The sequence below is a fragment of the Gallus gallus genome, chromosome 1, assembly GCF_016699485.2.
Source record: "Gallus gallus isolate bGalGal1 chromosome 1, bGalGal1.mat.broiler.GRCg7b, whole genome shotgun sequence".
Taxonomy (NCBI): Eukaryota; Metazoa; Chordata; class Aves; order Galliformes; family Phasianidae; genus Gallus; species Gallus gallus.
In genome coordinates this window covers 111,989,573-112,002,424 of record NC_052532.1, presented here as the reverse complement: position 1 = coordinate 112,002,424, position 12,852 = coordinate 111,989,573, and the positions used below count along the sequence as shown (strand labels likewise).

At 35.5% G+C, this 12,852-nt stretch overlaps 2 protein-coding genes across 13 annotated transcripts in view; one reads left to right on the top strand and one right to left on the bottom strand.

Moving 5' to 3' along the window:
• CASK (calcium/calmodulin dependent serine protein kinase) overlaps positions 1 to 12,852 on the bottom strand; it is a 195,396-nt gene that overhangs the window by 79,704 nt on the left and 102,840 nt on the right. For all 11 annotated transcript variants that reach the window (XM_015301649.4, XM_015301645.4, XM_025145956.3 and 8 more), the window contains exon 6: positions 3,934 to 4,036. In XM_015301649.4, coding sequence (XP_015157135.1) covers positions 3,934 to 4,036 — 103 coding nt within the window. The remainder of the gene's footprint in view (positions 1 to 3,933; positions 4,037 to 12,852) is intronic.
• GPR34 (G protein-coupled receptor 34) lies at positions 5,962 to 9,960 on the top strand. 2 transcript variants are annotated; one of them, NM_001398135.1, is made up of 2 exons: positions 5,962 to 6,256; positions 8,208 to 9,960. In NM_001398135.1, exon 2 carries the CDS (start codon positions 8,231 to 8,233, stop codon positions 9,374 to 9,376), a length of 1,146 nt encoding a protein of 381 aa, NP_001385064.1. In that variant the 5' UTR covers positions 5,962 to 6,256; positions 8,208 to 8,230; the 3' UTR covers positions 9,377 to 9,960. The 2 variants fall into 2 exon arrangements, with proteins under 2 accessions (NP_001385064.1, NP_001074355.2); NM_001080886.2 differs by lacking the exon at positions 5,962 to 6,256 and adding an exon at positions 6,910 to 6,959.

The window sequence follows — 12,852 nt, the reverse complement described above, 5'->3', positions numbered from 1 at the left end:
CAGCTTTTTATTCACTGGCTGGAAAGGCCCTCTGTGTCCATCTGCTCCAACCCCTACTCAAGCAGGAACACCCAGAGAATGTTGCTCATAACCCCATCCAGGTGGTTTTTGGAGATTTCCGTAGAGGAAACTCCACAGCCTCACTGGGCAGCCTGTGCCAGTAACCCACCACCTAGACAGTACAGAAGTACTGATGTTCAGATGGAACCTCCTGTATTCCAGTTAGTGCTCACTGCCTTTTGTCCTGGCATGGGCACCACTGAAGTTTCTTCAGACTTTTATGCCATATACTAGCTAATAATTGTGAGACTAAGATATTTAATATCTGCTAAGTTGGACACCATCACATTTACTTAAGAAAACATTGTGATAATTCATGTCAATTCATGTTCTGAAAGAAAAATTGTCCAAGGAAGAAGACAGAAATTATAATATGAGATCGCTCTATTAAATCACTGACCTCTCAGATTCCAATACTCCAACTGCATAATAGCCATGAGAACAAGGATTGCTTAATGTCAACAACCTGTTACTTAGAAAAGTTTCACTTACAAATTCCAATGATCTTTAACTATTGCGTATAGAGGCAGACTTCCACCTTTAAGCATCTACTTGAATGCTTCAAATGAATATACTTCAGCAAAGTTTTCTACTGCTGATTGTAAGAACTTCAAGAAAAAGAGGCCTTGAGACACTGATAGTTCATGAAAACAATTTCCTATAGCTCAGAAGATAACAGTTTCTGTTCATTGCACTGCAGCTTATGGGGATACACAGTGGAACAAGAAAGTATTTCCTTACATTTTTCCTTTTGGTCTTATGGAAAATGAGTTCCAGCTACATCAATTTTCTCATGGTTAGTAATAATCAAACTCTTTTAAAAATAAACTCCACTGGGTTGTTAGCTGTTTAATTATAATGTTCCTAAAATCTATTCTAGACATTTTCATTAATGACGTCTAGTATGATGTCTTATCTTGTTATCGGGAGATAAATTTAGACTTTTGTAAAATAACCCTCTGCTTGAAAGAACACAGTAATTATACTTCTTCTAAACAGCACAACTTGATGTTTCACATATGCTAAATATTGAGACTGGTCTACTTTCAATTCCTGGAATTTACTTTATTATAAAAATCCCCAAATGTTTGTTTTTCTTATTTTTTTTCCCCAAGATTTATGTACACTGGAAGAAGCTGTGTTTTGTTAAGCTCAAAAAATTCCACAGTCACAAATAAAGCAAAAGCTGACCCCAGGAGATATGCCTGGCAGAAACCAAGGGAGCAAATTCCATCCTATTGTGTATTGTCCTGGGCTACACACAGTCTTGTCAAGCACACGTACATCAATATAAAAAGGTAAGCAAAAAAATGGCACAAGTGCACATGCGTGAAAGTAAGAAAAAAGAAAGAAAGCACTGGTAACCTCTGAATATTTTAGATACAGCAGCTCCTATTTTAGGCAAAATAACTAGCACAAAATACAGAGTGACCACCACTGAAATAGAAGAGCTTTGTAGAGTGGCTGGGTTTTGTATGCAGGAGTAAGGGAAGTTGAACTTCACTACAGCCACGCTACTTTCAATGCGGATGTGCTTTTCCTAAATGAAAGCTATCTTATTCTGTCTTAAAAAATAAACAACTCCAAGCATTTCTCTTCTCTAACATCAGGATCATCTACGTAGGAATTTATACCAATAAGGAATATATCCTGCTAAGATATTGTAGTAATACATATTACAGAAAGGTAAGCAAACATTGCGTTTCCAGCATGTATAAGATAGTACCGTCAAAGTTTTACAGTACAGTGAAAACCAAAATGAGTTAGGAGTATCACGTTTTTTAAGGACAGTAAAATAAGTTTAATCTCATTATAGCTTTTGTTTAAGTAAGAATTTATTTTTTGATGTGATATGGCTGAAAATAACCGGCAAATATGGGAATTTGTCTACAAAACAGAATTTGTATGTAGGGCATAGCAATAACTCAAACAATTACACTGATAAACAATCTGTTACAAGAAACCTATAGCCCAGTATAGCCAGTACCATTCATCTTTCTATAATACATATAGGACATTACTGTGCAGTTGCAGAAATAAAATCTTGCAAGAGCTGTATGGGGAAGTGTTTAGTACTATGCTTTCACAAAGTACTCTGGAACGGAAAAGAACTGTCAGATGTAGTTTGAAGTACAAAGACTGGAATGGAAGATCAGAAGAAAGAGATAAGGAGTCTGTTAAGGAGAAAACTTGAAACATATAGTAGAATTAAAATATTATATGGCATATAAATGAAGTGCAAATGCTCCAGGTAGCCCTGAAAGTTAGATGAACTTGAAGGTGAAGATAACAAGCACTAATGAAAAGACTACAGACTGGAAATGACAGTTGAGAGAGAGGAAAACATAATACAAAGGCAGACTGGTAAGGAAGAGATTGAGACAAATCAGGTAAAAAAGATAAGCATACAGAGAAATATTATACTGATGAGGCTTAAGGAAAAAAAGAAAAGAAAGAAGCTTCTGTAAGTACTGCAAGCCGAACTATAAAGGAATGAAAACATTTACATAGGAAAGGAAGGACCAGGCCAGCACTGACAACTATAAGACAGTTGAGTACATGAATGATGAATGGGGTTGCAGAAAAGGAAAGGAAGGACATGATGAATTCTGGGCAAAATGCAGGATTTTTTTCTTAATTGAACTTCAAGTTTCTGGTGAGACAGCTAGGAGTCTGAAAATAAGTTCAATGTAACTGCTTAGCTCCAAAAGAGAGCTGAAACTGAAAAAAAAAAGAAAATGAAAAAGTTGCTCAGTGAGAACAAAGAAGAAAAATGAGGGAATCATAAACAAAATGGTAGGTACTATTACTGAAAAAAAAAAGCAATGGTTTGAGAAATAGGAAAAGCAAAGAAAGAAATTAGCTTATTGAGGAAAAAAAAAAACCACCAGCCTCTAAACTGAATGGGTATTTTCTTAGAAAAAAGATTTATCTAGGACTGTAGGTAATAAGAAATATCCAGGGATTTGTAATTACTGGAAGAGTGTGGAAGATGTTGGTATGCTTAAACTGGGTTTGCTCTTTATTTTAAAAAATCATAAAAAGCTAAATTGACAGAGATCTTTTAAGTGTTTAGATGAGAAAATGTGAGTTTTTGAAGAAGAAACTGAGACATACTGAGAGGAAGTTACTCCTATTTGAAGAAAAAAAACCCACCCAGAGTTAATGAAATTGTTTGTTGTGGTCTCCTACTCTGGCAATTGAAAATACCAGAAAACTGATTGGGTCTTCATCTGTGCAGGCTGATTAGAGCATAACCCTATTGTCTGGAACAATATGGAAGGTAGCTAGAGGAAATAAAATTCACAGAAAACAAAACACACAGTCAAAAAATATACATTATCAAGATATTGGTGTCTTATGCAATAATTACAATGAAATATTAAAACATAGGAAAGAATCACATGTGAAAGCTAGTAAGATTTTGCTATTAAGCAGAGTATAGTATACTGACAGAAATTGCCTAAAAAACATATGAGAGCATTAAGGATGCTGTACTAAACCTTTAGTCAATTGCTTCGACACATATTTCAATCCTGATGGCATTTTATGTTGTGTGCTTTGTCAAGCATGGACTAACTCTACCAAGGACTGTGTCAAAATGAAAAAATTTTTTGCATATTTCAGTTTCATTTTGATCAACAGGGTAAGCTGTTGTAGAGAAACATTTAGACAGCTTTACAACTCAGTATATGTACACAAAGTGCAGTACGTTCCTGCAGTTCAGATACTTGCGTACATATATTGTTAACAAAGTCTTTAATTCAAGATTATTTTCGAGTCCTTGTTTTGCAGCCCAGGCTATGTTGGAAGCACAGAACTCTGCAGTAAAACTACTGTAATATTACATAAGTTTGAAGGACAATTTCTTACCTCCAGCAACTAGCCCAGATTCTCCTAATTGAATTGCTACCCCGAAGCCACCAAGCTTTACCGGGGCTGAATTCTCTTTTGAGGCAAGCAGTACACAGTGTGGCTGAAAACAACAATGAAAAAGCAAATTATTATATTATTATATATTATTATATTGCAAACAGAAGTTAGATTTCTTTCTTTTTTTTTTTTTTTTAAGAAATTCTTAATTTATAATATTTTTGGAATGAGATCCTCTCACTAAACCTCTTTATGGTTGAATAGCTTGTGGTAGCAATGGTAATGAGAGGACAGTTGGGCTAGATGATCTTGTAGGTCCTTTCCAACCCTGTGATTCTATGATTCTATGACTCGCTCTCCATTGGCTTCCTTTTTACTTGTCCCAGGTATAGCAAAACCATTTCAGGACTTGACGGAACTCACAAGGAACACAAAGTAAAATCGCAACAACATGGGGATAATGAATGTTGACATTTTCTGTCTTGGTATGAGTTTTTATTTTTACATTTCACTTTTATGCTTTACACTGTTAGAGTTCTTCAGTAGATACATCCTGCCCTATGACACAATGCGTGCAATCTTATTCTTAACACTTTGAGCCCCAACCACAGTAGGATCACTTTCCAGCTGCACAGAAACAATATTGCTGTGATATTTCTATTAAGTTACAGGGTAAACTGTTCAGGTTTCTAACTGCATTCCATGCAAAGTCATCCACATTTTTGATTTTCCACTATTTTTACAGTAGCAATATTAAGATGCAACATATAAAAATACAGTAATAGCATTATTTGGAAGAGCGGTGACTGAAGTGAGAGGAAGCAAGAAAGTCTACTTAGAAATACAATATAGTACTTAATACTGCAAGTAGTGTAGGATGACTTCCTACATTTACACAGAGCCTCCTTTTGCACAGTCAGTTCTGTTATTTAAAAGGATGTCAGATGTCTGTACATTACTTCTTGAGAAAATGTTACTGCTTACACTGCAAAACAAGGAACTTCAAATAGGTTATCCTATATATTCAGATTTCTCCTTCTTCTCTAAGAAGGTAAGCATGTGCTGCCTTAAGTCTGGTTTCCTTTTACACTTGTCCTCCTGCAAAGAACCTGAGAACTCCGCAGCTCACTACACAGATGATCTAAGGTTAAATTGCTTTTGAGGGTAACATAACTAAATTGCTCAAATCTGGAACAGCAAAATTACAACCTTCCTGCATGAACAACTAATCAAACTGTGGAAGAATCCATAAACAATTTCCTCCTGCATTACTTGTGTGCATTACGCGTACTATATGGTTTTAATTTAGGTTGATGACCATTTTGTAAAACACCTACAGATAATACTCAGACTTTTGAAAGTTGTAATTATCATTATGTATTAGAAGTCTACAAAACCTTATCTTACCCGAAGTCTAATCTATGTATTCACTGAAGGTCATGAACTGTTACCTTTGATGCTTCCTAAACATTCATTTGTTATAGTAAAGCACTCAGATTTTGCGGCATGACTGTAAATACCTGATAGAAAATACATGAACAAATCTTCCCAATGCTTCTGGTCCTATTAAATATCAGGATGAAATTATGACAACATAGTAACATTAACCTGAGCCTCTTTAAAAGTCCAAAAGAAATCTGCAGAGTCCCAAACAAGCTTGACTGTCAGACAGATGATATGTCAAGAATGTTAACATGGACACTCTCATTTGAAATACTAAAGAAAATACCAAGTCAAGATAATATTCCTCAGTTATTAAATTTACGCTGACTCATACTAGGACTTCTAGAACCAAGTTTTAAATTTGCAACTTAAAAATGTAATTTTAAATCTCTTATATCCTATTTTAAATAGTATTTCCAGGTTGTACTATCACTGAGTATTTTATTTCTGCCTTATTGAAACTGCTAAGCTGCTCCAAAAGTAATGCCTCCTGTTTTATTATGTTGGCCTATGACATCAGAGTTGGATGTGGGAGGGATGTTAGAGGCTGAACCTCCTTTCAGTTCCATTCAGCTCCATCTTGTTGCCATGTGACAGATGGCAGCAGAGGTAGGTCTGACACATTGACGTCTGACATGGAAGTGAAGATGAAGCAAAGGTGAATTTCTGCATGCAGAAAAAATTGTACCCTTTGACACTCATCGACGTTTGCTGAACATTTATGGAGACCAAACAGTAGATGTGAGCACAGTGAGGTGATGGGTGTTGCGTTTCAGCAGTGGTGACAGCCATCAGTGGGTCACTTTCACAGGTGCAGATTTTCACAAGCGTGGCATGAAGGCTCTTGCTCATTGCTGGCAAAAATGCATAGCTAATGGTGGTGAGTACATTGAAAAATAGTGTTTTGTAGCTGACAATTTTCTCTGTCAAATAGTGTTATTGCCTTCCTTGTATCTGATGTGGTTTTCATGCAAATAAACAGGAGGCATTACTTCCAGAGTGACTTATGTATCATTACTTCTAGTTTAAATGAAAAGAAATCAACCTCAGATTTCTTACTTTGAGCAAGATGGTAGGTAGACGGATGAGAACTGCACCAGTGTAATGAAAATGCGCCACTTCAATGTGGTGTTCATTTTTCTTCACTCTAGGCTTTAATCTTGAAGAAGTGATACTATGTTCATGCCAGTATCAAGACACAGGGTACTAACAATTGTTTACCAAAAAGGAAGGCACTGAGGTTGGCCACAAGAAACAAAGTTTCTGTGAAAAAAAAATCTCAATCTCCTATTCAGAGTGAAATTCAGTAAAAGTTTATGATACAACCAGCAAAGTCCAAGATAACAGCGAAGTCAATCTTTCCAATAAGTTGGTTTTTGCTACCTAAAAATATCTTTAAAAAATAGTTGCAACACTAGTTAAAACTTCCCCTTGTAGCTAATTGCACTGTGTCAGCTGATTCTCAAGCTTTCATAGAGAAGCTGGTACTCCAGCTTTCTAATAAGAGGACATGCATACACGTTACTCCTCCCTGTCTTCAGCAGTGGTTTTCAAAATCAGCAGAAGTTCTTAAAACACAAATGGTAAGTGGCTTCTTTTATACTTAAGATACAATAAAACAAATTCTTATTAAAATTTCTTTTAATTACAAAGATACTAATGACCTCTGTAATTAATTGGCATGTAATTAAACAGTTCTTAGTTTAAGTATGCATGCCTACTTACAGATGACAAAACTTAGGATAGTTTAAAGCTGTTTTTCTGAAGTATCTGCAGTGTAACTGAATTTTTCCAGCCCTCATTCACCTGGAAGTTGTTACTAATTATGCAATTCATGATGTCAAGTATTTTTTTACAAAAAAGCAACATAAACAAAACATTTAAAATAGTAGAGAGGTTTCAACGTGTATTTGAAGGTACCTTATTTTTTTAACCGGATAAAATTTTTATAGTTACTTTTAGCCCATACCATACTAAAGGGCTAATACAAAAAGACAGCTGTACTTGTAAAACTGCAAGTTTTACTTGTACTGCCCACATCTAATGTACTTTTAAGATCATCCAACAGAGATGTTATAATACTTTTTTATTAATATCCTCTCAATAATTCAGATTCCGTATGCACATCACTTTTTACTAAGCTTCTTATCTAAAATGTTGCAATTTTCACTGCCTTACCTATATCAGACATTTTTAAGACCTGGAATGATTTTTTTTTTTTCCTTGTTACTGTTGCTGGAGATCTACATTTAGAACACCAAAAACGATTTTACAGCTCTTTTCAGATAAGGGGAATATTAGCTTGTCTCTTTAAAAAAAAAAAAATCTAAATAAACTTATTTACATTATCTTTTAACACCATGGGATATAAACTTAGGGAGAAAAACGTATTGCTAATAATTGGTTGTTAACTACTTCTCTGAACAGCTAACTGCAGTTCTGCTGTACTGATCAAGTGTTTTCTTTTCGTTTTCCTTCTTCAGTCAAAGCTGATTTTTATCTTCCAGATTATACCTTACTGGTGAAAAATACATTCTCAGTGACATTAAAAACTTTATGAAAACAAGGGAAGATACGAAAACAATCTGTTACTGAATTAATGTAATTTTCAAGCTAACATCAGTTACCTTGCATAATCTTGATTTACAAACATTCGACAAAAGGAAAAAAAATACCTAACTTTACACAAAGATACAAATAATAAAAAAGAAACTAATATAATAGTGCTGACTCAGTGCTATTTATATTACATAAATGCTTTGTAGGCAATAAAGTGTAACTGTGTTCCTGTGATGACTTGATATTTACAATTTCTCTCTGCATCCTGACAGAACAGCTAAGAAAATCCTCACAAATGGCTGCCACTTCAGCTGACTTACTGACCACTCTTCCATACGAGAAAGCCTTTCAGGGTAACCAAAACAATCTAGCCCTGAATGCATCAGAAACTCAACGCAATGAAAACTGTTCCTTAGAAGACAATGCGTTGTCATTTGCTTTGATATCTTTTTACTCTGTTATTTTTGTCATTGGATTGGTTGGAAATATTATAGCCTTGTTTGCATTCCTGTGCATTCACCAGAAAAGGAATTCCATCCAAGTTTACTTGCTAAATGTAGCCATTGCAGACCTGTTGCTGATCTTCTGTCTTCCCTTCCGAATACTGTACCACATTAGCAACAACACATGGATGTTTGGATGGATTTTATGCAAAATTGTAGGAACTCTATTTTATATGAACATGTACATCAGCATCATACTGTTGGGACTAATTAGCCTAGATCGTTACGTAAAGATAAATAAGTCTGTGAAACGACCTAAGATGTTAACTACTACCCGAAGTGTACATATTTGTTGCATTGTGTGGGCAGTTGCACTAACAGGATTTTCATTAGTAGTTGTACCATCTCTCTTCAGGAGTGATATCAGCAATTCTACCTTGTGCTTTCATTATCGGAATAAGAAGAACGCAATGACAGAAGCAATTTTAAATTATATTATTGTCATCATGTTTTGGACAGTTTTCCTGCTTTTGATACTTTCCTACGTTAAAATTGCCAAGAACCTACTGAAAATTTCAAGGAAAAGAGCTAATTTTCCCAATGCAGTAAAATACACCCAGACAGCAAGGAATTCCTTCATTGTACTCATTATTTTCACCGTATGCTTTGTTCCATACCACATGTTTCGATTTGTCTACATTACATCACAGTTACAAAATCCATCTTGCTACTGGAAGGGAATAATTCACACATGCAATGAGGTTATGCTCATATTTTCATCTTTTAACAGCTGCTTAGACCCAGTTATGTATTTCCTAATGTCCAGTAGCGTACGTAAGACTGTCCTCCAACTTATTTGTAGAAGAATTCATGGAGATTCAAGTGTGACTCTGGAAAGTACTTCAGAAATAAAACTTGGACAATATATGCAAGAGCGATTATCTACTACCACTCCGCATTCAAGTTCTGTAAAGAAGAAGTCCGACTTAATCAAGTAAACAGACAACAGCTTCTCTCATTGTCACTTCAGGACATCGGCTTAAGATGCACCGAATGCAATACCAAATGGATATTAACCTTGTTTTGTTCTTCCCATTACAAAATGAGAAGTCTTACTTCTGTTTGTGAAAATGAGAAGCAACTTTTCAGAAGTACTTCACTTTTGTTTATCCAAGAAAACAAAACAGGAAACCTCCTTCAAGTTATTTCAGGCACCTTCTGTGGGACTAACCTAGAACACTAAGTCTTTGGGGAGATGTCCACAAAGTAGTTTGAGCCTGTGTAAGGAATCTCGTATACAGATGTTAATATTAGCAATTTGTGTACATAAACAGATGCATTTTGCAGAAGTAATGTGTTCTATTCAAAAGAGCTATATGAATCATTAAAGACTTCACGTCCTTTCTGCTTTAACAGGTTTCAAAGAGATCAGCATTTAACTGTATTTACAGAACTAGTTTTTGCAAGGAAATATTTGAGAATTTAGCAACATATATGGTTCAAAAATGAGGTGAAGAATGCAGCTGCCATTGATTCAGTTATAATTACTGAAGATTCGCTTCATTAAATACCAAAACTGAAATATTCAAGTCTCCTTTATTATTGAAGCCCTTTATTATATTTTCAACGTTTTAATGAATGCCGAGGTTGAGTACTTGAGGTCAAGTTAAGCCCTGGTTAGGAAATTGGTTAGAAATTTGTGAAGGAGAGATAATATATGGCTATTTTCAGCTAGCTAGGATTTCCTTTAAACTCTCAGCAACAAATTTGGTGGCTTCAGCTGCACACAATATTTCAGCAAGGAAAAAAATGAGCATACAGAGCATACAGAAAAATTAGCTGTTGTGAACAGTGGCAGCATCAGTTCTGATCTTTGTTCAGTATCAGTCATCTAATCTACTTATAAGTTTATGGATTCAGGCGCAAAGTAAAATTTTGAACTGTAAGGTTTAAAACAGCAGAGATGAAGGTGGAGCTCGTTAAGACCAAAAGACATGCAAACAGACACTTCTACCGAAAGCAATTTATATGCCTAGCACAAGAATCCAGAAAGATGAACTAAATAGATACTAGATGTTAGATACTATTTCTGCAAAAGAAGATTCTATTATGCTTAACACATAACAAGCAATATTGCTCAGGTTAACTGAAAGACTTTTATATTAATATGATTACCAGTAACTCCTCTAATAGATCATGTAGCTTTATACCTAATCTGTCACAAAATGTGCAGATTTTTATTAATCCAGCAGAATATTCTGGTGTTATAGAAGCTAATTATAAAATTCCTATTGAACAAAGCAAGTATAACACTTCATCTCTGCTAGATATCATCGTTTAATTTTTATGTGGTTTTACTTCAGTTTTAGTGTCCTAGTTTGGATGGGATAGAGGTAATTTTTTTTTCTAGCAGCTGGTATGGTGCCTCATTTTGGATTTGTGATGAAAACAATAGCACAACAACGTTCTGTTTGTCTAAAGAGTGCTATACAGAGTCAAGGACTCTTTTGACTCAAATGCTGCCCTGCCAGTGAGGAACTGAGGGTGCACAAGAAGCAAGAAGTGAACAGAACCAGGACACTGACCCAAACTGGCCAGTGGGATGTCCCATTCCATACAGTGTCATGCTCAGCAATAAGAGTTGGGGTAAAAAAGGAGAAGGAAGACATGAGCAACCTGATGTAGCTGTAGGTGTCTCTGCTCATTGCAGGGAGGTTGGACTAAGTGGCCTTCAAAGGTCCCTTCCAACTCTAAGGATTCTATGATTCTACATTCAGGGTGATGGCACTTGTCTTTCAAGAAACAGTAAGGTATGATGAGCTATTCTGTAGGTGGCTGAACTTCTGTCTGCCAGTGGGAAGTAACAAATGAATTCCGTGCTTTCCTTTGCCTGCATGTGTGGCTACTGCTTTTTTTACTACCAGTAAAATTGTCTTTACCTCAGTATGAATTCTGACATTTTTACCTTCCCCATCATCTCCACCAGCTATGGGTGAGTAAGCAGCTGCATGGGGCTGAGCCACCTGCTGGGTTTAACCACAACATTTCCTGAAAATGGGTGCAAACGCTTTGTCAAATCAAAATACAACGCTTAGGTCATGTGTGTTACTCTATGTGTTACTCTAAAAAAAAAAAAAAAGAAAAAAAAAGTGGGGTTTCTTAAGAGAGTTCTCTGTTGAAGCCTGAAATTTCATCCAAAGAATTACCATTAGTGGACACCACACTACTGAAAAAAAAAAAAAAAAAAAAAAAAAAAAATTTAGAATTCCAGATGTGCTTTAGCAAACTACCTTGCACTTGCTTAATAAAACTTTATTTTTAAACAACTAAATTCACAAAAAGGCAACAGGAAAATGTCACTACTGTAGAGCAAGCTCAGATTCTGATCCATTATGTGAACACTATTATGTAGGCTTGTTTGTTACACTTTTAATAGTGAAAGCTGTTAAGTACACTCTTAAGAGGAAGTGCGTTTTACATTATAGCCATTCTTTACAGATTGTAGAGAAGGAGCACCAGAAGCCATGTATAATATCAACAGATGATTTAAAAAAAAATAAAAATGTAGAAGCAACATTAAAGAGTAGTACATTCCCAGGACCACATACTACATTACATACTACTTCACTTTAATTAACCTCTGTGCATAAAGAATGAAAAGCATACGTGATTTGAAACTTTTAAGAGATTTCAGAAGCTACAGTGTTTGTATTAGGCAACTGCAGCACCTACAAAGACATATAAAATTAGGCAAGCTTGGGTAGATAAGGTACCCAGGGAAAAGTGAATAAATTTGTTTGAGAAAAATCAACTACCATAAAATCAGCTCTAGCAGTGCTGTTACAGAGGAGCCAGCAGAGGAGCTCTCCAGTAGACATGAGAATCATCAGGATAAAGGGGATAATGTTGGACACGGAGTCTAGCAATACCATTTACAAAAGGTCCTAAAGAACTTAGAATGTTAGATGCTATTTCTTATTTTGGAACTAGTTAAAAAATGGAAATAAAGCTTAAAAAATACTTTTTTTTTTCCCTGGACTATCTGGAATGAATGAGAGTAAGGAGTAAATGAGACAAAGTTTTAAAGCAATACACACATATTCAAAGTAGTTAAACCTACAAAACGGGTATGATACCAACTCCGCTCAACTGCAATAAAACAGCAAAGACACTGTTAAAATTAGGAGAAAAAAAAACTGAGAAGCCATCACTGTGATATCCCATAATCTATATGGTACAGTTTCTACGCAGACCTCAGAAACAGAAACCTGAAAGAGGACACAGTAAGTCCGCAACACCAGGTATGGCGTGTAAAAGGGGAAACAGGAATAACTAACTATGTGCTCTTTGTCAGAGTCTGATATTAAAGGAATAGCAATTACAACAACAGCAGCAACAACAAAAAAAAACCACCAACAAAACAAGTGAAAATACTTCATGACAGATTTCACAAGTGTGCAAATCAGTGCTTCGA

Coding starts and splice junctions, on each gene's coding strand:
- GPR34 (NM_001398135.1), top strand. CDS start 8,231: ATGGCTGCCACTTCAGCTGACTTACTGACCACTCTTCCATACGAGAAA.